The sequence below is a fragment of the Nematolebias whitei genome, chromosome 22, assembly GCF_014905685.2.
Source record: "Nematolebias whitei isolate Nwh7 chromosome 22, NemWhi1, whole genome shotgun sequence".
Lineage (NCBI taxonomy): Eukaryota > Metazoa > Chordata > Actinopteri > Cyprinodontiformes > Rivulidae > Nematolebias > Nematolebias whitei.
This window is the reverse complement of record NC_056519.1, coordinates 29,536,798-29,560,903: the sequence shown is the minus strand read 5'-3', so window position 1 is coordinate 29,560,903 and position 24,106 is coordinate 29,536,798. Positions and strand designations below refer to the sequence as shown.

Here is a 24,106-nt window from a genome sequence, read left to right as displayed (position 1 = left end):
TCTTTAACTTCCATAATCCCATTCAAAAAGTTAATCTTTAATAAATTATAGATTCAGGGCCCACAGTTTAAACGATTTCAAGTATTTATTTGTTTATTTTTACATAATTTGGGCTTCCAGCTCATGAAACCCACGAAAACAGATTTTCAAAAAATTAGAATATTGTGAAGACATCATCCCACACTTCTCAGTTTTTGCAGAAAAAAAGGAAGAAATTAGGATCACAACAAATCAATCCAAATATGGAACTTTCAAAACGAATGTCAATCTTCAATACTTGGTTGTGAATCCCTTTGTCTTAATCACTGACTCGATGCAACGTGGCATTGAGGCAATCAGCCTGTGGCACTGACTGGGAGTTATGGAAGCCCAGATTTCCTTGATGCTTGCTGTCAGCTCTTCTTTGTTGTTGGGTCTGGTGCCCCTCATTTTCCTCTTGAGAATACTCCATAGATTCTCAATGGGGTTTAGGTCCGGCGAGTTGGCTGGCCAGTCAAGCACTGTGGCATGGGCATCAGACCAGGTTTTGGTGCTTCTGGCGGCATGGGCAGGGGCCAGGTCCTGCTGGAAGATGAAATCTGCATCTCCATATAGATCGTCAGCAGAAGAAATCATGAAGTCCTCTAAAACATTCTGGTAGACTGTTGCGGTGACCTTGGATTTAAGAAAGCAGAGTTTACAAACACCTGCACCGGACATTGCACCCCAAATCATGACTGACTGTGGATATTTCACACTAGACCTCAAGCAGTTTGGGCTCTGTTCCTCACCCTTCTGCCTCCGAACCCTTGGACCTTGATTTCTGAATGAAAGGCACACTTTACTTTCATCGAAAAGAGGACCAAGGAACCCGGCAGTTGTAGTCCATCTCCCAGATGCGTCTGAATGTGGTGGTTTTTGAAGCTGTGACTCCCCCCTCATTCCGCTCTTTCTGGATCTCTGCCAGATTCTGGAATCTTCTCTGTTTGATAATCTGCTGAAGCCCACGGTCATATCTTTTGCTGGTGAATCTTCTCCTTCCACATTTTTCTCTTCCATTAGACTTTCCATTGATATGCTTGGACACAGCACTCTGTGAACAGCCAGCCTCCTTAGCTATGAACTTTTGAGTCTTACCCATCCTATGGAGGGTATCAATGATGGTCTTCTGGTCAGTATTCCTCATATTGAACCAAACTGAGACAATTGAACCAAACTGAAGCAATTTAATGACACCTGGGGAAACCTGTGCAGGTGCTTTGAGTTTAGTAAATGATTAGTGTGACACACTCAGTTTAAAACATTCATGCCCTGCAACATTTGGGCTGATTTCTCCACAGTGTTCAAATTTTTTGAATTCCTGTTTTCGTGAGTTTCATGAGCTGGAAGCCCAAATTATGTAAAAATAAACAAATAAATACTTGAAATCATTTAAATTATGGGCCCTGAATCTATCATCTATTAAAGATGAACTTTTTGAATGGCATTATGGAATTTAAACAACTTTTCCATGATCTAATTTTTTGGAAAGGGTCTGTATTTATATCTAAAAAAGTTAAGTCTGTTCCTCTGGACATTCAAAAACAAACCAAACAAAAAAAGTAGAAACGTTTCGTCTTTCATCCAGAGACTTCCTCAGTCTGAGGTGCTGTATTCAGCTCAGTCTTATAAATAGCACCTTCTCATAGTGGATCAACCAATTTGCTGTTGACAACCAAAACCAGCTGCTCAAATGATCAAGAAGGACCATCAGCCTAACAATGGATCATTAGCACACTGATGGCTGTTTACTATTCACAGGAGGCTGAGTGATACTAGCAATAACAGCATTGTAAGAGGGGGACAGTTGAACACGGAGGCCTCCACCCCTGTTTAATGATGGACGATTTCTTTTCACAAAGAAGGCCTCCTTTCATTTACAATAAACTTACCATTCTCTGTTCAGCAAAAAACTACACATTATTTCTCCTTGCTTCTTGGGTCAGTATGGCAAGTGTGCGGCATGGGCATGACTTGAAAGTAGTCCACTCTGCTGGATACATTGTACAATTATGTCATTTGCAAGTAAGGACATGGTTGGGTCCCAGCATTTTAGGGGTGAAAATTGAAGTGTTTATATAAGCGCATAATGTTCCAATTATCACAGATACTGATTATGTCCCCAAATGCCTATATCAGCCTAAAATATCTGCCCTACCAATATATCTGTTGGGCACTAATTTCTAAGATTTTCTAGTTTTAAAATGTGTTTTGCAGTTTCTATGGTTTCTGTAGTTTTAATGGTTTTGTAATTTTTTGTGGTTTCTGTAGTTTATAACATTTATGTACTGTATTTTTCGCCCTATAAGTCATGATTTTTGAGAAGGGGTTCTCTGCAGACAATAAGTGGGCGTTTTTGGAGAATAGGCATTTGTAGAGGACAAACACTGATTGGCTAGCTGTATTTGCTTCACTTTAGGTAAGTTACATCAGCTCTTTTTTAAAACTGAAGGTTTCTAAGAAACAGTGTTATCTGCTGTCAAAAACAAGAAGATTCTCTTTTGTTCTTGGGTTGTAGGCTGCACCTGACACAGGTTGGCTTGAGTGTGGTCTGGATACAATGAAATATGAAGCATCTGAAGCGAAACCTGCTCCTATTTGTCAAAAAGTCTGGTCTCAATTAGGTCGTTTTCACACCTGATAGTCCGGTAGACTCGGTTCGGTTGTGGACCAATATTCATGAGCTGTTGTTTACATTTGAGTTGGTGCGTTTGCATTCACACTGCACTGTGCAGTCGAGCCAACCTGTTGAACCAACCTGTTCCCCCACTCGCCTGTGGTGACGCTGCACCAAGAACTACTGAAAGAAACGACACAACAACCTCTGAAGACACTTCTTCTGGAAATAAAAACAAAAACGGAGTGGTGTCAAATTTTAGCAGTATTAGGAGTTATATTTTGTCATTTTTCAACAATGGACTCAGCATGAGTGGAAGATGAGGCAGAAGACCATGGAGAATGTTGTTTTTCACACAAGGCAGCTTATGGCTCCATATGAGGTAAGATAAATGCGTGTTTGCTTGCCCTGCGCTGTAGTCCTCTTCCTGCTTGCGGAGTGGTGTCCGGTCTGATTACATTCACACTGTACTCGAACCGCGCTCGAGTTTTATTCTATTGGACTGAGACCTAGGTTTTAGACCGGGCCAGAGTTTGCCTTTTTGTTCCGTGATAGAGTTCAATGGCGAGTTCACACCTCCCCAAACGAACCGGACTTCCTAGGAAAATGAGCTAGAGTTCAGGACAACAGGGCTGGTGTGAATGCACCCCTAAAGATCATGAGTCCTGTAACGAGATAATGGCCCAAAACAAAAGCTAAAAACAAAATTCGCTCAAGTGCTCTTCTATGAGATCTAATCTATGAAAGGAGCTGAAACATGGAGTAGGATTGACCCTTAAAATCCGAGACAGCCGAGGAAGTTAACCAGTAAACAGAAATACCTGTTCCAGTTGCAGAAATCTTACAGAAACTGACTGTTACAACCAGCAAAAAGGCTCGTTGCGCCATGTTGTAATTAAAGGTGGGCGTTTCCACCCTCTGTACACCTCAAGCAGCCACGGAGTTGGATGAAAAGGTTGACAGTGTTTATTTACAAGGTGAATGAACAATGATATATGTACATTGAAGTCTTGCCAGACTTCAGGGTGAGCCTCAGGCCAAAATAATAAACATAACAAACTATTTTATTCCTATTTTTGATCACTTACCTAACAAATCAAAAGTAACCAAAATACAGGTCTCTTACCTGACCTAAACTATCAAAAACAGGAGAAAAAAAGCTCTTAACTAAAATGGCTGCTCACCCCTACAAGAACTCCTTACAAAACTATACTAATTTCTAGGGTTGTACATCTCTGTGTGATAGACGATTCGATTCGCATCTAGATACAAAGGTTACGATACGATTCAAAAATGATTTATTTTTAAAACAGAATGATTTGATTCGATTTGATACAGTGGAAGAGCGATTCGGTTCGATTCGATTCAACTTTATATAATTCTACAGTTTTAACATTTGTTGAATGTAGATAAATATTTAATTATGAACAAAAAGGGCCATTTCTATAAATGTGACATTCTTACATTATTTTTAAATTTGTAAAAGTCTACATATATCATATCTAAAAGCGTGCAGTAAGGCACTGGCAAAAATAAAGTAAAAAGCCAAACAACAGAATCACATGTCAAATGTGTTTATTTTTAGACATGGACCTAAAAAGACCAGCTAAAAGAATATTTCTTTGTTTGGTGGGATCAGTATAAAATGAGAAAATAAAGAAAAATTATAAAATGCACAAATGATTACAGCAGCATGTAATAAAAAAAATAGGAATAAGCTACAGTAAGCACAAAGCACCTGTGCAATAACCTGTCACATACCCTGCGTAGTTTGGTAGTTATGTGCAATATATATCATGTGCATTTTAGCTTATATTACATTACTACCTTGAAATACTTATTCACACAAATTCATTCTGCTTCACTGTAAAAATTCTACAATGTTGTTTACCATTTTTCTCTTCAGAAACTTTGTAAATATTATAATTACTTTTTCACTTTTTGGTAGTTTATTTTGTACCCTTATTGCATGCTTTAGTATTTCTTGTTTGCTTGTTTTTTGTTTTTTAGCAAGTCAAATCGGTTCTTCTCATCCTGAGCATTTCATCGTGTTAACCTTGCATATGACAAATAAACACAACTTGAACTTGAACTTAATAACACAAAAACATAATGCAAGAACAGTACGCCTAACAACAGCAGCACGAACATGAGTTTGTGTGAGCAGGTGGGCACAGATTAATATAACATCATGTCATTTAAACAGCAGCATGAGATCAGATCAGCAGCATGGATAATCAGCAGCACATATCAACAGTCAAAGTGTCGATTACATGTATAAAAGAAATCAAAGTGCAGCTTTCTGACCTGGTGAGGTAGTCTGAACAAAAGTAATGTCCTGCATTTCTACATTCACGTCAGGTTCAATCTGAACTCAAACACAGTGAAGTAGTTCACTTCCTTATGTTTGTATGTTTACCTATATTTTTATTCATCATAATCACTGTCCTCATCTTTTTTTTGCAGCAGATTTTTCTTAAGGAAAATCAGCTGATCCACATGCTCATGTTTGAGTAGACTGCGTTTTGTGGAACAATATCTCCTGCAGTGCTGAAAACTCTCTCAGATGCCACACTGGTGGCCGGTATGCACAGATACATTTTAGCCACAGATGACAGCAGTGGCAAGTCCTGTTGCTCTTTCCACCACTGTAGTGGGTTTTTTTTCAGGGGCAAAGGATCACGCTCTCTGTACCTCTTGACTTCTTCATTGGCCTGGTCCCTCACAGATCTAGATGCCGTCCTTACTTGAAAGTCTTCTCCCAACAGCTGGTCCAGGCTGACATGTTCTTCTTTTTACAAGGAGGTTTATCATCTGAAATAGAAAACAAGTACCATATATTACTGGCTATGTTTGCCATGAAGTTTTTTAATTGACTACCATTTTATGTATAAATCTTCATTTGATGTTCAGAATTTATTTATGTAAGGACTCGTGTACATATGTAAAATATGTATCATTATCATCATCATTATTATTTAACTCTTTCTTTGCATGCAGATCCTCTTATTATAGTGAATGTGTTTTATACTGATACTATGACTGCAGCACAAGTTTAAGACAAAGTCTTCTCGTTCTTGATCACAAGTTATAAAACACACAAACCTTTATGCTCATCTTGGGTCTGGGGTACATCAATGCAGACGTCCGGATCTCCATTTGCAGGTTCACTCTGACATGGATCAGTCTGCACTGGACCTCTCTGAACTGAACCCCCCGTTACCTAGAAATAAAACATGAAATTACATTTAGTGTACAGTATGGTTAAATGCAGTGTAAAGAATCAAATAAAGAGTAGTCAGAATAAATCTAATGACAGCAACAAAACACAGCAGACTGTAACTGAATGTACTGTAATATGTATTTTGACAGTGTGTTGGGGGATTTACCTTGTGATGCAGGGATGCTGCTTCTGCTGTTATGCTTGTGAATGTCCTCTCTGCATCATGGTTACTGAGGAAGGGCAGGGACTTAAAACGGGGGTCCAGAGCTGCTGCAGTGTGGAAGAGATCTTCAAGGCCTGTGTAGCGTTTCTCCAAGTCATTCTTGAACGCCTGCTTCATCTCTCTGATTAACACTGAGTCTTCATCTGATGGTTCAAAGTTCTTTTTAAGCTTTGCTTTTACAGGAAGAATCATTGAGAGTGTGGGTCGCTTGTCTTCAGACATGCTGGTAGTCACAAGTTTGACCGGCGCCATCAGTTTGACAATGTCTTCAATGTCGCAGAAGTCTTTGTCCTTGAGAGTACTCACCTCTTCTCCTTTTCTGAGGTCCCTGGACACGAGTGCTGCAGAAATCGCAGGATGTTGCTCAAAAAAGCGTTCAAGCATGTCATGGGAGCTATTCCACCGCGTGGATACATCTTGGATGAGTTTGTGGGAAGGCAAGGCTAGTTGTTTCTGTTTCTCTTGAAGGATTTCTGCTGCCCTCACACTACGATGAAAAAAGGCAACGGCTTTCCTCACTCTCCCCAGCAACCTTGCTACTGTGTCAACTTTAAAGGCTTTCTGTGTGGCGAGATTAATAGTGTGTGCAAAGCACATGAGGTGAGGGGTCATCTCTGCTTCCACTCCAGGTAATACCATGTTTGTGGCATTGTCTGTCACCAGGGCTGGATCTTTATCAAGAAGGTTCCAGTCAACACATGCCTGTTTTAGCAGAGCACCAATGTTTTTCCCAGTGTGGGATCCTTTGAATAACACATGCACATTTAACTTCCAGTCTGGAGAGATGTAGTGGACAGTGATGGTCACATAAGACTCAGTGGAGCATGACGTCCAGGCATCGGTTGTAATAGCAACTCGCTCTGCATGCGCCAATTCTTTTTCAACTTGGCTCTTCACTTGGGCATACAACGCTGGCATGCATGCGTTTGTGATATGCTGCCAGGACGGAATCTTATATCTGGGCTCTAACGTATGAATCAAATCCTGAAATCCTTCCCCCTCCACTATATTGTACGGCCATAAGCCCTTAGCTATGAAACGGGTTATTGATGCCGTTATATCCTTAGCTCGTGATGAACTGTCGCCGAGTTGCCCGTAAAATTTAGTGATAACATTACCCGTCGCTCTCTGTGTGGCAGCTGCCTGCTCCTGCTCGTTGTTATGGGGCTTGAGAAGTTCGCCATACTCCTCTCTGTGTTTTCTCGTTGCATGTTGATCAAGGTTTGTTGTGCTACCAGTGTACTTCAGAGGTGCTCTGCATAGCTTACAAATAGCGTGGTTTTTGTCGAGTTTTCCGTCCTTCTTGTAAAACCCGAAAACGTTCCACACTTTAGACTTTTGTCTGGCTGCTGTATTGAAAATCTTTCTCGGTGACCCGCTAACGCTGCTACTATTTACTTCCATTCTTGTTGTCTTGGTGAGCTACGGAGCATGCGTGAGAATAGCTTCGCGGGCATTTCCGACTCTCGCGTTGTTTTATAAACGCACTGTCAACCGAGCTAGTCTCGCGATACCCGGTTCATGTCTCTTCAACCGGTTCATCTCAGCATTTTTGGCTGGTTGCTGTCGATTTATACGGCTGCTACCGACACAACCATATCGCTAGCTTGTCAAACCGGATATCCGGTCGTATTGGTTTATCTATAACAACCCTACTAATTTCTATAATGATGAACAGCAGCTCAGCTGTGGCTGGTTGGGACACGCAGAGTAGATGGAAAGCCAATGTCATCTCCAACTCAGCTCCTCTTATGCAGCACCTCCAGGCAGCCAGCCAATCACAGCTCCATTCAGCAGTGTCTTCCTCCAGCCGTACACCTGGACACTAATGGGCACAATTAGGGCTTTGCACTCACACACATTCAACTTATGACAGCTGTCGTAACACTGACAATCACTCATCTGCAGTGACTGCTTTAAAAGGTTGAACAAGAAAATGTGAAGTTAAAGAAAACATCCCTTGTCCCAAAGCCAGTTTAAGTATAATTATTATTTGGGTTACTTTATTATTCTTTCTTTATGAATTGATTGTAACTATTTTTGCAATATTCAACAACCAAAACGGATTTTGTTTTTTAATGTAATGGCTAGGTATTAAATAAACAAACATTTAGCCCTCCCCACTACCCATTTATGTTGCTCTTATTTTGAAATGTAACCAGAAGTTCTGTGTTAAGAGAGGCGGAAAGAGAAGGTATGGAGACGCCGCTAATGTCAAACCGGAGAAGCCGCTAATGTCAAACCGGTTAACACCATAGACATTATATGCTTGTTAACACAATCTGCCAATAACGCCTTATTTTTAGAAATAATAATGGTGGTTAACACAAACGCCTTGTTTTTTTTTTGTTTTTTTGTCTAGCCTTGTTTTTTTTCTTCGTCCAATCAGATGTGGCCCTCTGGATACGCCCATTTTTCTATCGTCCAATCAGATGTGGCCCTCCGGATATGCCCATTTTTCTATCGTCCAATCAGATGTGGCCCTCCAGATACGCCCATTGTTTTATCGTCCAATTAGATGTGGCCCGCCAGATACGCCTTCCATATTTGTCTGCAGAGATACCTACTTGCGTTTTGTTTTGTTTTTTTGCATAATTTGCATGCCCTGTGACTTAGGGGCCGTTTTCACGGCGCATATTTTGAGTGCATCCGCAGCTTTCTGTCTGCGGTTCTGCTGATCATTTACACGACACCAGTGGCCCCCCTTTTTGAATCCAGAGGTTTCTGAACCCACCTTCCAGAGTGGAGGTTTTTCGCTGACCCCCTGCTGATAATGTAAACATCTCCCGCTGAGGCTTTGTGTTAAACCACATGCGCATACGCGCACGTGGACAGACGCTATATTTCTATCAACATGGCAGCGGACACACTGCTTTCTGAACTACGACTGATGGAATATATTTTTAATCTCGTAGTTAATCTACGTCAGATTCCAGGTGCTGTGACAGACATCTGTGTTGGAAGAGACACAATCTGATCCAGTTCTAACATCGCTGTTTATAGAACGTGGCACGCGCACACGTGGCACGCGCACACGTCGCGCTGCACTATAACATACTAAATGTGCTAAATAATAAATGGTAAATAGACTGTACTTATATAGCGCCTTTCTATCTTATTTCAAGATACTCAAAGTACTTTACACTACAATCTATGCTTCATTTACCCATCCATACAGCACTCTACTAGATCTCTACAAAGCTAATTGAACAAATCATTCTAATGAGACTACTCGGTGCTTTTAGATCACATTCATTCACTGATGGGACACACATCAGAGGCTATGAGGGGTTCAGTGTCTTGCCCAGGGACACTTCGGCATGTTACTGCTGGTGGATTCGAACCCCCAACTCTCACATTGGAGGACGACTGCTCTAACCATTCAGCCACAGCCGCCCTGTATTAACAGTAAAATAACAGTTAATACAAAAACAGTTTAATAATAATAAACAGTATTTATGTTAGTGTGAGTGATATAATGAAGCTCTGAGCTAAATGAAGCTATCTGGACATTATGTAATTCAAATTTAAAATGATGCTAAACATATAGCGTGAACACTAAAGTTGAAAATGAAGACATCAGGTTTAATTTTTATTTATTTATTCAACACCACAAACTGTATGTCACACAAACACTGATAATTAAACTGAACACACGATTAAAACACATTCACTGAACTTGAATGGATTGAATAAAAGAACTGAGGGGAATTTTAAATAAATAATTCATCCAACTCTCTCTTCGACGTCCTTCTGCAGTTCATCTGGGCCGAGCCTCGTTCAGAACCCATCCGCCTGGTGGAAGGACAGCTCCTTCTTCTTTCAGGAAAACTAAAAACTGTTGTTTTGTAACTGAAGTAAACACAAACTAACATTATTAAGAACGTTGATTTACCTGCTGTAAAACAGCTACTGATTATCACGGAGTAAAGTCCGACATAGTCGACTCGGTTCTAGTCCACTCAGCGACCGGTGTGGAGCTGTTAGACGAAGCGGTCCCGCTTGGCATCAAATCTGTTGACTCATCCAAAATCCAGCCAGAATCCAGCTTTAACTTGTTACGTTATTGTTAGCTGAGCTTTTTAGCTCACAGGAAAACAGTGTGCCGAGGCAGCACACATGCGCATTAGGTGAAGGTACAGAATTCACAGCGCCATTTAATGACCTGGCATGGTAACTACAGCGGATTCGGGAGGGCAGGGGGGAATCCTCCGGATGCATGTAAACCCAAAATCCGACCGTGTCAACGCAAATCTTTTCCTCTAATTAACATACGAAAAAAAACTACGTTTCCCCTCATCATGTCCGTGTAAATAGGGCCTTATAGGCCGAAGCAACATATTTATGGATTTTTTCCCCCCATATTTATAAACCAATTTTTGGCTGAGATATAACCGTTTTCATTCATTCTGACTGAAAATTTTGAACACTACCATTTTTCAGACGCTAGATGGCACCAGAGTAATAAGGCATGCCGTTGTATCATGTAATAGGTTAAAGTGGCTATAATGACATATTCAAACAAGTTCTAGACAAAAACAACTGGACTTTATTTATTATACTTTACTTTTTACTTTATTGTTTTTGTCTTGAACTTTTTTGAATTTACCATGTCCTGAATGACCGAGAATCTTCACCAGCTATTAATGACAATATCAGCTTGCCATGAACTGCCACCTTCATTCTGCTCGCTGTTTGGAGCAACCGTCAAATCAGCTTTATATTGCTGCACCGCCCCGGGGAGGCTGACTCCCAACAGTCTACTGTGCAGCATTCACCACTCTCTGCAAAGCTTTTCTTTCTGCAGCTGTGCAGCCTCCATGCCACACATTGATGCTGGAGCTCAGGATGCTCTCCACTGCACACCTGTAGAAGGAAGGTGAGGATTGTGCTTCCCAGACCAGCTCGCCTCAGCCGCCTGAGGAAGTAGAGTCTCTGATGTACTTTCTTGATTAGGCTGGTGGTGTTGTTGCCCTAGCAGAGGTTGTCATTCAGGTGCACACCCAAGTACTTGTAGCTGAAGACCATTTCCACTGCAGACCCTCCTACGTTCAGTGGGGGGTAGGTGTGTTTATTCCATCTGAAGTCCACAACCATCTCCTTTGTCTTCTTCAAATTGATGTGAAGGTCACCAGCGCTCAAGGTTTTCCACCTCCTGCCTTTACTGTTGAGCTAAAACAGTTGCTAAGGTTTTCCAGCTTTTGCAATCTGCCATTGACATCATCAATTTAGATTTGTTCTGTCTCAAACTTGTACTAAACGCTGACAAAACCAAAGGGATGTTGTTTTCAAACAGGAAGTCAGTCCCAGCAGTCTTTCCCTCAATTTTATCTTCGAATGATGTTCCTATTGAGTTTGTCGATTCCTACAAATACCGTATTTTCCGCCGTACACATTGCAGCACCGTATAAGTCGCATCAGTCCAAATCTGTCTAATAAAGTGGGGAAAAAACATAAATAAGTTGCTTCACGGTATAAGTCGCATCTATTATGTGTCACCGCTGAGACGTTGCGTTTGTTAAGCGTCACAGCTGACCACCTGGAAACATGGGCCGATGTTGTGCCAAAAATTTATTGGCTGCCAAATTGCGACCGCGGGAGCGTGCACGGGAGGACTCGCTGTCGCATTTCTTTGAAAATTTAACATGATTAACACATAAAAACAATTATTTGTTTTCTCGACATTATAGCAGAGGTTTGTCTCTGTTTAGATTTTCCTTAATAAATGCACTTTAATGGTCAAAAGATGGTGAAAGGAAGTGGTTTTAACATAACACGTTTTTATCGTTTTACACTTGAAGATGACCATCAGTGGCAGTTTGGATCTATCAGTGCAGCATCCACAGTGAAATGTGACTTTTTGTGCCCAGTGGTGACAACGTTAACAGATTGCTTTCCTTTTTACGCACACTTCTGCCCATTGGGATGTCAAAAGTAAGAGGAACTTCATCCATTTTAATGGTATGATCCGGAGAGATGCTGTGCTCCTGTACCTGCCTGTCCACAAACGAGTGCAAACACTCCACCTTCTCACTGAAGTCAGTGGGCAGCTTCTGGCACATCGATGTCCACGCTCTGATGGACAAACTGTCCACTGGCAAAGTCAGCCATGTCCATCCCCTTGGCAACTGCCATGACGTGGAGATGAAGCTGGACTGTGAACAGCCCTCTGCCAGCAGCACGTTCCTCCAGCACCCATGTCTTCCCTTTTCCTCCAGAGATGACCACCTGAATTCACCCTCTTCGACTGCTTCATGGCCATTAGCACGACCTTCGCCTTCCTCCAGTTCCAAACCAACTTCTCACTGATGCCGAACCTGCAATCAGCTGCCCGGTTCCCATGTTCGGCTGCGAACTTGATCACCTGCAGTTTAAACTCTGCAGAGTATGACTTGCGTTTTGGCGGCATTTTTTTGATCAGTGTTAAATCTTGTCTCTTCTCTCCTACTCAGTGAGGGACGTTTTGGCACGGGCCGGCTGGGTTTTAGCGTGTCTGGAATCAATATATGCCTACAGGTATAGTTGTCAAGTGAGACCTGTTTTATTGTCTGTCCAAACAGGTCTCACTTGTAGTCTTTGAGGCTCAATGTGACATCTGTTTAAATAAAGGATGAATGAATGTTGTCAAAAGCCTAGAGGGCCCTCTAGCGGCTGAAAATGGTAGTGTTCAATATTTTCCATGTTAGAATGAATGAAATGTCAGATGGCAGTCAAAAATTGAGTTATAAATATGGGGAAAAACGTATATTAGCCACTTTGGTGTATAAGTCGCAGGACTTGCAAATTTATGCAAAAAGGTGCAACTTATATGATGAAAAATATGGTACTTGGGTATCTTGGTTGATTCGCATCTCTCTTTTAAGCCCCACATCGAAAACTTTGTCAATAAACTGAAAGTAAAGCTGGGTTTCTTTTTCAGAAATAGATCCTGTCTAACTCTGAATGCTAGGAAATGCCTTGTAACTGTGACTTTCCTTCCCTCCATTGACCATGGTGACATTATTTACATGAACGCCCATATAAGCACCTTGTAGATATTGGATGCTGTCTATCATGGTGCACTAAGATTCATAACTGGCTGTAACTACTGTATCCACCACTGCACCCAGTATTCACTGATTAACTGGTCATCATTAACTTCACACAGACTCTCACTGGTGCATCTTCATCTTTAACACTAGAACTCCCAAACCTTTGCCATTTGGCAGTTATACCTTTAAATCCCAAGGAACTGCCATTTGGCAGGTTTGAACTTGACTTTAGAAAGAATTCAAGTTGAAATTCATTCAAATTCAGCCCGCTTGCCTCCATTGTTATGTAAATGACGCCATTACATTTGCAAGAAGTAACTCTAAAAACACTACTCAGCAACAAGTTGGTCGTTTGAAGAACACCACCCCCCCCCCCCCCCCCCCCCCCCCCCCCCAAAAAAAAAAATCAACGTTACCAGAAATTTTGATTAAAAATTAAAAGCTTTATTGTTAGATGCACATTAAAGACACATGTTACCCTGTTTCCCTGTACAATGAAATTCTTACTTTGCTTCCCACAGCGGATGTCCAAAATATTTTATATAAATCTAAGTACAAGCAAGTAATAAAAGATAAAATAAAATAAGCATGCAACAATATGATAACAAAAGTATTCGTAAATAGAAATGTAAACTATGCAGAAATATGAACTATGCCAATAAGCCTTTGTACATACAGTCATTGTGCAGCAGTGCGCTACATTGCTTATTGTCAGACTGGTATGAAAACCCAAGAGACTCATCACACATAGATTGTCTAAACACACCTGGCAGTGCCACAACATCTCCTTTCTGCATTTGCCACATGTGAACCTGTTACAGGCAACACAACGCTTTGTGGCATGGTTATTCTTGCAGCAACACTTAACCTGGCACAATGCCCTTTTCCCTGTGTCAGGTGTGGATGGTTGCTGCTGAGGGCTTTCCTTACACACCTGCTTGGCTGCCATATGAGACTGTGCAAGCTCTCTTGTAAGCTTCACCAGGAAATCCGTCCGTCTCTCTTTGACCCCAGTGTATGCCTGAAAAAGCACATATGCATTCAGTGCTGCAATGTCAATCATGTTGTAAAAATACAGCGACTGGCCAACGCCGTGTTCCTGAACGTACAGTGTACTATCGCACCATCTGGTCCATGACATCCACACCGCATTTTAGGCTGTTGTAGTCGGTGACTGTGTTAGGCTTTTTTTTTTTTTCGGGTGTCCACAGTCTCCACCACACTGTGCATGCTACTGAGAATGCAGACAGTCTTTTTTCGTTTGGGCGCATAAACGGTCAGTGTGGCACCAGAGGTTGAAAACACCTGTGTACTGAATTCCTCGCGGTCCAAAGTTTTTTTTGGCAGAGTCTGGAAGCTCACGGCGAATCTTGTTTACTGTCCCAAGGAGAGTGGTCTTCTGGCTGAGCAGTCATTTTGCTAATGACAATGAGGTGAAAAAATTGTCTGTGGTAACGGTTCTTTGTCCATAAATGGTTCCATAAGCTTCATCACCACATTTTCCGATAGTTTTTCCCCTGTGGGACGACTGGGGTCTTTGCCAAGATATGGGATGATATTGCATACATACTTTGATTTCAGGTCACATGCCACCCAGAACTTTATGCCAAACTTGTCAGGTTTAGTTGCAATGTACTGCAGGAAACAGCAACAGGTCTTAGTAGGAAAAAGTTGCTCATCTATGGTGATGTGCCTTCCTGGGTTGTAAGAAATCACATTGAGCCCCTAAGACATTTACAAGTGAGACCTGTTTGGACAGACAAAAAAGTGTGAAAGTATCAGCATGCAAGATTTGGAGGCAAAAGAAAAATCCTAACAGGTTCTCTGTCAATGGCCAATAAGGGATAGCATGAAATTGAAAAAAACACCCCGCCCATATAAGCACATGGTGACGTAGACATTCTGCAGGGGAGGGGAAGATGACAAGGGCGATGAGCATTTCCAAGGACGATCCCAGAGGCACTGTAGGAGTTCTGATAAGAATGGAATAATCAGCCAGTTCCCTCTGGTGAGATCCGTAAACATTCTCGATGGGTGTCGAGGTTGGCCAAGGACTGCGCCAGTGAGAATCCAAGAGTCCTGAAATGATGACACAATGTTTATTCAGCCAGTTTCCTCTGATAGGTCTGTAAATTTCCTCGGTGGGAGGGGAGGGGGCAGTGTGTCAGTTTTACAGAGCCTCCAGGCGAATTGAGATAAGGTGGCCTGCCAAAGCCAGCCGAAGGAGCCGAATTCAGATAAACATTTGTTTTGAAGACAGGCAGAACTTTACTGAATTTTATCAACCTTGAGTCTTTGCTGGTCTCATGTAAATTCCGAAACGTCCAAACGAAGTGGACACACCGCTGGTCCGTGCTTGAAAATCAGAATCAGAATAAACTTTATTGGCATTGCACTGAGATACAACGCAAACATGTACGTACAGTCGTCCGAAAGATGGGCGGAATGCACTAAGCTGCAACTATAGACAGCGCGGCCTTATCTTATCCTTTATCAAAATAATAATCTTAGATAGGTAAAGGGGGAGAAACATGAGGGTAGATAGTGGTATTGCAAAAAAAGATCTTTCACATCTTGTCTATCAGGACACGATTTGAGACATCAAAAAAACTTTACCAGCAGCACAATTAAAACATGATTACATTTGCATTTGACATCAAGGTGTTGAGATTTGTCCATGAGCGTTTTTTCAGATCAGCCACAGTTTCTGAAGATGTTGTTTCAGCCAGCAGTTTTGATGAGCTTGCACAGAAAGTTCTCGGGGTGGGGGTTGTGATAGATGAAGCTTTTGTCCTTGGTTACCCATGTCCCAGGAGAAATTTGATATTTGAAATCCTCATAGCATGGATCAGTGAAATTAAATTCCACAATTGGGCTTTTTCGGAACCAGAACGCCCAGATAAACTCAAGGCTGAAGAAAAAATCTGTCTGCCTGAAGAAAAACAAATATTAAGCTTATCTAATCTGACTCCCAATGGCCTCGGAGACAGGCTGACTATCAAATTTCTCCTGGGACATGAGTACCCAAGGACAAAAGCTTCATCTATCGCGCCCCCACCCCCCACCTGAGAACTTTCTGTGCAAGTTTATCAGAACTGCTGGCTGGAACAACATCTTCAGAAAATGTGGCTGATCTGAAAAAAAAGCTCATAGACAAATCTCAACACCTCGATGTCAAATGCAAATGTAATCATGTTTTAATTGTGCTTGCTGGTAGAGTTTTTTGATGTCGCAAATCGTGTCCTGATAGACAAGATGTGAAAGATCTTTTTTTGTAATACCACCATCTACCCTCATGTTTCTCCCCCTTTACCTATCTAAGATTATTATCTGTTAAGGATAAAATGGCCGCGCTCTCCTGTAGTTGCAGCTTCGTGCACTCCACCCATCTTTCGGACGACTGTACGTACATATTCGCGTTGTACCTCGATGCAATTCCAATAAAGTTTATTCTGATTCTGATAAACCAGATGATTTAAAAATATTCCCTGAGATCCGATCCATCCTGCCATTGAGTCCTAGAGGCCGCAAATGGCCTGCAATTCTCACAAATCACATCCAATTTACAGTTCAGTTTGCTAAGCAATTGAGTCTGGGGGGTACTCGAGACACGGAGCATTGGCTCACATTAGGCCAGGAGCCTGACCAGGGCCAAATTAGCTGCAGCCGTCTTCTTTGTATGTTGATAAACCAGGAGCCAGCTGATTCCAAGAAGCAGGAAACCTGTTATCATAAATCCAGTTATATATGCTTTTTTAAGCTTGTTTTAAATGCAGATAAATCGAAGGTGATACTGTTTTCCAATGGGAGATTTGAAAAGGATCTTTCAGTCATTACTACAAATGAAGGTCTGAAAATTGAAAAAGTATCACAGTATAAATATTTAGGATTTTTAATAGACGATTCACTCGACAGTGACTGGTTGATGTTACTTTGGTGACATTTGCATGCTTCTCTTGAAATGTCTTTATTCGCTGGATACTGTTTATCATGAAGTTTTAAGATTTATTACAGGTTTTAAAGGTTTTACACATCATTGTACTTTATACATCCGGGTTGGATGGACAGCACTGGCCACTTGAAGACTCCGCCATTGGCACATCTTTATTTAAGGCCATACAATGACTTCTTCCTTTGTATTTTTTGGCCTTTATAAAGAGAAAATCCACCGGAGGCTACTCTCTTCATTGTGAGAACTTATTTTTACTTACAGTGCCTAAAGTCGGAACTGAACTTAAAAACAAATATTTTCAGTTTTCTGCTCCATCTTCTTGGAACCAGTTGCAGAAATACATGAACCTAAAGGAGCTGTCGTCACAAAATGTTTTTAAGGCTGTTCTTACTGATTTGGAGAAGGAATCATCTGTCTGTAAATGTTTTAACTGAGGGATGTTTTAATTAATTTATTTATGACAGAGTTAACTATTTTTATTTTTGTCATGAATGTTCTGTAACTTCTGTGTGCTGCTGCCAGTCTTGGCCAGGATTCTCTTGCAAAATAGATTTTTAATTTAGTGGGATTTTCTTGGTGAAATAAAGGTTAAATAAAATAAATAAAAATATGCATCTTCGACGTCCTGGATCTACAGCAGAGATAGACGCATCACATTCCACTTCCCCCAGGAATCAAAGACATATCCAGCTGCGTGCATGTTGTCAGGGCAGTTTGGCTCACCTGAAGCTCATTGAGAAACTTATTACATGCAGTGCCCCCTCAGTGTGGACTGAACTAGGCAAAAGGGCCTTCTCTTACTACGCTCCTGTATCCTTGAATACCTTGCAAAAAGATCTGATACTCTTGACCTTGACCTCTAAGTGACTTCAAACAGCAGCTAAGTTCATGGCAAAACCCAATGCAGATATGTTCCTGTTTTTAGAGGATAAAGATAAAGTAAGTAGTTCAGACATCAAAGTTCATGCTTAATAATCCGAGTAAAAAACTCTAACAAAGTTAATCAGGTCATCTGGACAGTTTATTTTTTTGTTGAGACTTTTCAATGGTTCATGAATCTCATGCTTTATCTCATGCTGCTGTATTCATTCATACCCATCTGCTCACCACAGACTCATGTTCAGGCTGCTGTATGTATGTATCGTTTTACATTATTACTGTTTAGCGCATATCTTAGATCTTTTAGCATACCGTTTGGCAAATATCAATGTATATCTTAGATCCTTTTGTACTGTTTTTGTTTATACTTTATATTTTTGCTAAAAACTGGATTCCAAAAAAGTTGGGACACTAAACAAATTGTGAATAAAAACTGAATGCAATGATGTGGAGGTGCCAACATCTAATATTTTATTCAGAAAAGAACACAAATCACAGATCAAAAGTTTAAACTGAGAGAATGTATCATTTTAAGGGAAAAATCTGTTGTTTCCAAATTTCATGGTGTCAACAAATCCCAAAAAAGTTGGGACAAGTCCATTTTTACCACTGTGTGGCATCCCCCCTTCTTACAACACTCAACAGACGTCTGGGGACAGAGGAGACCAGTTTCTCCAGTTTAGAAATAGGAATCCTCTCTCATTCATGTCTAATACAGGCCTCTAACTGTTCAATCGTCTTGGGCCTTCTTTGTCGCACCTTCGTCTTTATGATGCGCCAAATGTTCTCTATAGGTGAAAGATCTGGACTGCAGGCTGGCCATTTCAGTACCCGGATCCTTCTCCTACGTAGCCATGATGTTGTGATTGCTGCAGAATGTGGTCTGGCATTATCGTGTTGAAAAATGCAGGGTCTTCCCTGAAAGAGATGACGTCTAGATGGGAGCATATGTTGTTCTAGAACCTGAACATAGTTCTCTGCATTAATGTTGCCTTTCCAGACATGCAAGCTGCCCATGCCACAAGCGCTCATGCAACCCCATACCATCAGTGATGCAGGCTTCTGAACGGAGCGTTGATAACAACTTGGGCTATCCTTGTCCTCTCTGGTCCGGATGACATGGCGTCCCAGTGTTCCATAAAGAACTTCAAATTGTGACTCATCTGACCACAGAACAGTCTTCCACTTTGTCACACTCCATTTTAAATGACCCCTGGCCCAGTGCAAACGTCTGAGCTTGTGGAGCTTGCTTAGAAATGGCTTCCTCTTTGCACTGTAGAGTTTCAGCTGGCAACGGCAGATGGCACGGTGGATTGTGTTCACTGACAATGCTTTCTGGAAGTATTCCTGAGCCCATTCTGTTATTTCCTTGACAGTGGCATTCCTGTTTGAGGTGTAGTGACGTTTAAGGGCCCGGAGATCACGAGCATCCAGTAGAGTTTTACGGCCTTGACCCTTACGCACAGCGATTGTTCCAGATTCTCTGAATCTTTTGATGATGTTATGCACAGTTGATGATGATAACTTAAAAGTCTTTGCGATTTTGCTCTGGGTAACACCATTCTGGTATTGCTGCACTATCTTTCTGTGGAATTGGTGATCCTCTTACCATCTTGGCTTCTGAGAGACACTGACACTCTGAGAAACTCTTTTTATACCCAATCATGTTGTCACTTGACCTAATTAGTGTTAATTGGTCTTCCAGCTGTTCGTTATATGCTCAGTTTCCTTTATCCAGCCACTTATTGCTACTTGTCCCAACTTTTTGGGGATTTGTTGACACTGTGACATTTTGAATCAACATATTTTTCCTTTAAAATGTTACATTTACTCAGATTAAACTTTTGATCTGTCATCTATGTTATATTATGAATAAAATATTGACATTTGCCATCTCCACATCATTGCATTCTGTTGTTATTCACAATTTGTTTAGTGTCCCAACTTTTTTGGAATCCGGTTTGTATTTTTGAGTGTAACTGGGACCCTGAGTACACAATTTTGTTCCACCACATGTACCACATGTGATGCAAATGACAATAAACTTGACTTGAACTTGAACTTAAGAATTCAGTGACCATTGAGATGACAGATTGAGACATTCAGGGACTGTATGAAAGCAGTGATTTTTTTTAATTTTTTGAGGATCGCTTGTTTGAAGGAAGAACACTTAAAACTTTGAGCCCAAAGAAAGCAAGTTTAGACTTGTCCTGTAGTCACATCACATCTAAGCTCACCTGAGCAACGACTACTAATTTGGAATGAAGTTTGAAAAATTTATTTGAGAAATAAAAAAATAACTGTCTATAAATTGTGAAATATATGTTTGTTACAGTTTTTACTACTTGTGTTTTCAGTGCCGAGGAGTGCAAACAGGTGTGTTGGGCCATCAGAGAATTCACCAGACTGTTCCGATAGCTGCCATCTCACATGACACCAGGTAACAGTTCATTCAGGGAACAACTAACTCATGGAACTGAACACACAGCTCTATCACTAACTGTTCGATTAGGAGGATGGAGTCATTTCCAACATCAACTCATAGATTTTCTGTTTAATGAACTGTTGGTGTTTAAACTCTGATCACTGATAAAAAAATTCTTACCAGCATCACAGACATGAAAAGAGTTATGAAGTCATTCAGTGGGGATTAGGGGGTGTTTTGTCCCCGTGACTGCCTGTCTTTGCCTCTCGCTCGAACGTGCTTCAGATATGACAATAATTTTCAGAAAAAGATGCTGCATGGATTATTTACAGACACCAAAAAAAAGGTCACACACTGATATTTTGTTGGACCACCTTTATCTTGGATTACATCATGCATTCACTGTGACATTGTTTCGATAAACTTCTGCAATGTCACAAGATCTATTTCATCCAGTGTTGCATTAATTTTTCACCAAGATCTTGCATCGATGACTAGGTACTAGGCACGATGGGTGCATCACTTCACCTGCCTCTCTTCTTACCCTGATGCACCATCACTCTGGAACAGGGTCAATCTGGACTCATCAGACCACATGACCTTCTTCCATTGCTCCAGAGTCCAATCTTTATGCTCCCTAGCAAATTAAACCTTTTTCCAGTTAGCCTCACTGATTAGTGGTTTTCTTAAGGCTACACAGCTGTTCAGTCCCAGTCCCTTGAGTTCCTTCACGTGTGTGTGAAAATGTTCTTACTTTCAATATTAAACACAGCTCTGAGTGCTACTGTTGTTTTTCTTCCATTTGATTTCACCAAATATTTAAGTGATCACTGATCACCATCATTCAGGATTTATTTCCAGCCACATTTCTTCCTCGAAGACGATGGGTCCCCACTATCCTTCCAGTTTTTAATAATGTGTTGGACAGTTCTTGACCTAATTTTAGTAGTTTCTACAATCTCCTTAGATGTTTTCTCTGCTTGATACCAATGATTTGACCCTTCTCAAACAGACTGACTTCTTTTCCACGACCAAGTGATGTGTCTTTGACATGGTAGTTGAAGAAATGAGAAGCAACTCATTGCACCAGTTGGGGTTAAATAACTTGTTGCAGCTGAAACATAATGGTCCATGCAGTAATTATCCAACTGGAGGCTCGGACCTGTTTGTTTAGTTAAATCAAGGTGGAGACTTTTTTTTTTGTCCAGGCAGTGCATGATTTTACTAGACCTAGCAACACAATTTTAAAACTGGTGTGTAGTTTAGTCTGTAGTTTTGATACAAATTAAAATATAGTCTCTGAGAGGCTGTCTTTCCTGCTAGAGTGACTGAAATAGGTCTTGTGACTCACGCGCTCATGCGTCGATTGACTCCAAAGGGGAAAAAGTGATCAGTCATGATGGGCGGCGCCAGACACTATGGTGAAATCGCCACCCACCACCTGTTATTGAGAAGGTAGTCACACAGTGAACAGTTCATTCAGGCAACAACTGATAGATTTGGAGAACAGTCAATAAACGATTCTTTCAATGAATGATTCATTCAGGGAATAATTTAGCCAAGGAAGTGTTCACACAAAATGAAAAGTTCACTTTTTAAACCCATTTCAGTTTTTTGTGAGAATTTTTAAGCTGTTTCTTTTTTTTTTCTTTAGGTGATTTTAATTTGACCAACATCCAGAGGTGACGGCAAAAAGCTGCGACTGCAGACGAGTACCTAACGTGATGAAGATGAGGAAGATGGAGGGACTTTGAATGTGAAACAAGACAAATCTCTGAAACCTGAGACAGAGTCCTCCCCTAACTCCAGCCATTCTCACCTGCAGCAGGTGGTGCTGGGTGGGCAGGGTCAGAACTGGAGACCTTCACAGGATGAACGATGCAGATCGGTTCTGTTGGATCTTTACCGACGATAAATCGGGACGTGCCTGCTCGACCGTTTTTAAGAGATTTATTTTTTGGGACTTTGGTTTGATGTTTTTTGTGCCAAAAAAAGAGCCAAAAGATTTCCCATGATGCTCTTGGCAGAGTAGCAGCGTGAGGAGGCGTAACGCTGGAGAGTTTGGCGTCACCTTTGACCTTTTATCTTTGATTTAAATTTATTTTCGGTTTATCATAAAGTGAACCGGATAGAACTCTGGATAATGAGGCGGACAGACTGGCATCATCAGTGATGTAGCCTTGTTGTAAAAAATAAATCCGAAACAAAAACGTTCTGGTTCCATGTTTAGTCTTTTTTGGGACCAATTCAAGCAGGAAACAGGCTGATGATCCATCAGTTCATACTTGAACTCAGGTGTTTCAGTAATCTGACACCAACTAAATGGTGGTGTTAACATGTTTCTGTCTTTTGTGCTGAGAGTTCTGGTCCAACTGGTTTGTGTTTGTCCTCATGGTGGCACTACAGAGATGATCAAGAACTGCTGGTTTTCTATGGAGAGCAGAAAAAGCCCGAATAATATATTTAACTTCTATATTCATTACCCATATGACATTATATTCATTCATTACACACAGACTGATACATTTCAAATGTTTATTTTAATGTTGATGACTATAACTGACAACAAATGAAAACCCCAAATTCAGTATCTCAGAAAATTAGACATTGAAGACACCTGGTGCCACACTCTAATCAGCTAATTAACTCAAAACACTTGCAAAGGCCTTTAAATGGTCTCAGTCTAGTGCTGTAGACTACACAATCATGGGGAAGACTGCTGACTTGACAGCTGTCCAAAAGACGACTATTGACACCTTGCACAAGGAGGGCAAGTCACAAAAGTTCATTGCTAAAAACGATGGCTGTTCACAGAGCTCTGTGTCCAAGCACATTAATAGAGGAGCGAAGGGAAGGAAAAGATGTGGTAGGAAAAAAAGTGTACAAGCAGTAGGAATAACTGCACCCTGGAGAGGATGGTGAAATAAGGCCCATTCCAAAATGTGAGAGAGATTCACAAAGAGTGGACTGCAGCTGGAGTTAGTGCTTCAAGAACCACCATGCACAGACGTATGCAAGACATGGGTTTCAAGGTTTCACGGTTTTTCATTTGTGTACACAGGGTCCCAGTTACATCAAACTTTTGTATTGAAATGTAAAAGAAAAACAGTAATAAGATCTAAGACACAAACTAAGAAAAACGTTAAAATACACTAAGCACTAGTAGCATAAAAACTACGCCGAACAGCAGCACGAACAGACAAACAACAAAAGAACCTTGAATCATTGAACATGAGTCTGTGATCAGATGAATATGAATGAACACAGCAACAATTCAGTTTCAATTCAGTTTATTTATACAGGTCATTTTCAAAAAATTAGCATATTGTGATAAAGGTCATTATTTTCCATAATGTAATGATAAAAATGAAACTTTCATATATTTCAGATTCATTGCACACCAACTGAAATATTTCAGGTCTTTAATTGTTTTAATACTGATGATTATGGCATACAGCTCATGAAAACCCAAAATGCCTGTCCCAAAAAATAAGCACATCATGAAAAGGTTGTCTAAACAAGCTATTAACCTAACCATCTGAATCAACGACGTAACTCTAAACACCTGCATAAGATTCCTGAGGCTTTTAAAAACTCCCAGCCTTGTTCATTACTCATAACCGCAATCATGGGTAAGACTGCCGACCTGACTGCTGTCCAGAAGGCCATCATTGACACCCTCAAGCAAGATGGTAAGACACAGAAAGAAATTGCTGAACCAATAGGCTGTTCCCAGAG

At 40.9% G+C, this 24,106-nt stretch overlaps 1 protein-coding gene across 1 annotated transcript in view; it reads left to right on the top strand.

Moving 5' to 3' along the window:
• tnpo3 (transportin 3) overlaps nucleotides 1-22,516 on the top strand; it is a 99,324-nt gene extending 76,808 nt beyond the window's left edge. The window contains exons 22-23 of the mRNA XM_037696060.1: nucleotides 20,301-20,383; nucleotides 22,023-22,516. Of these exons, the coding sequence (XP_037551988.1) occupies nucleotides 20,301-20,361 (61 nt within the window). The 3' untranslated portion in view covers nucleotides 20,362-20,383; nucleotides 22,023-22,516. The remainder of the gene's footprint in view (nucleotides 1-20,300; nucleotides 20,384-22,022) is intronic.
• The last annotated feature ends 1,590 nt before the right edge of the window (nucleotides 22,517-24,106 follow it).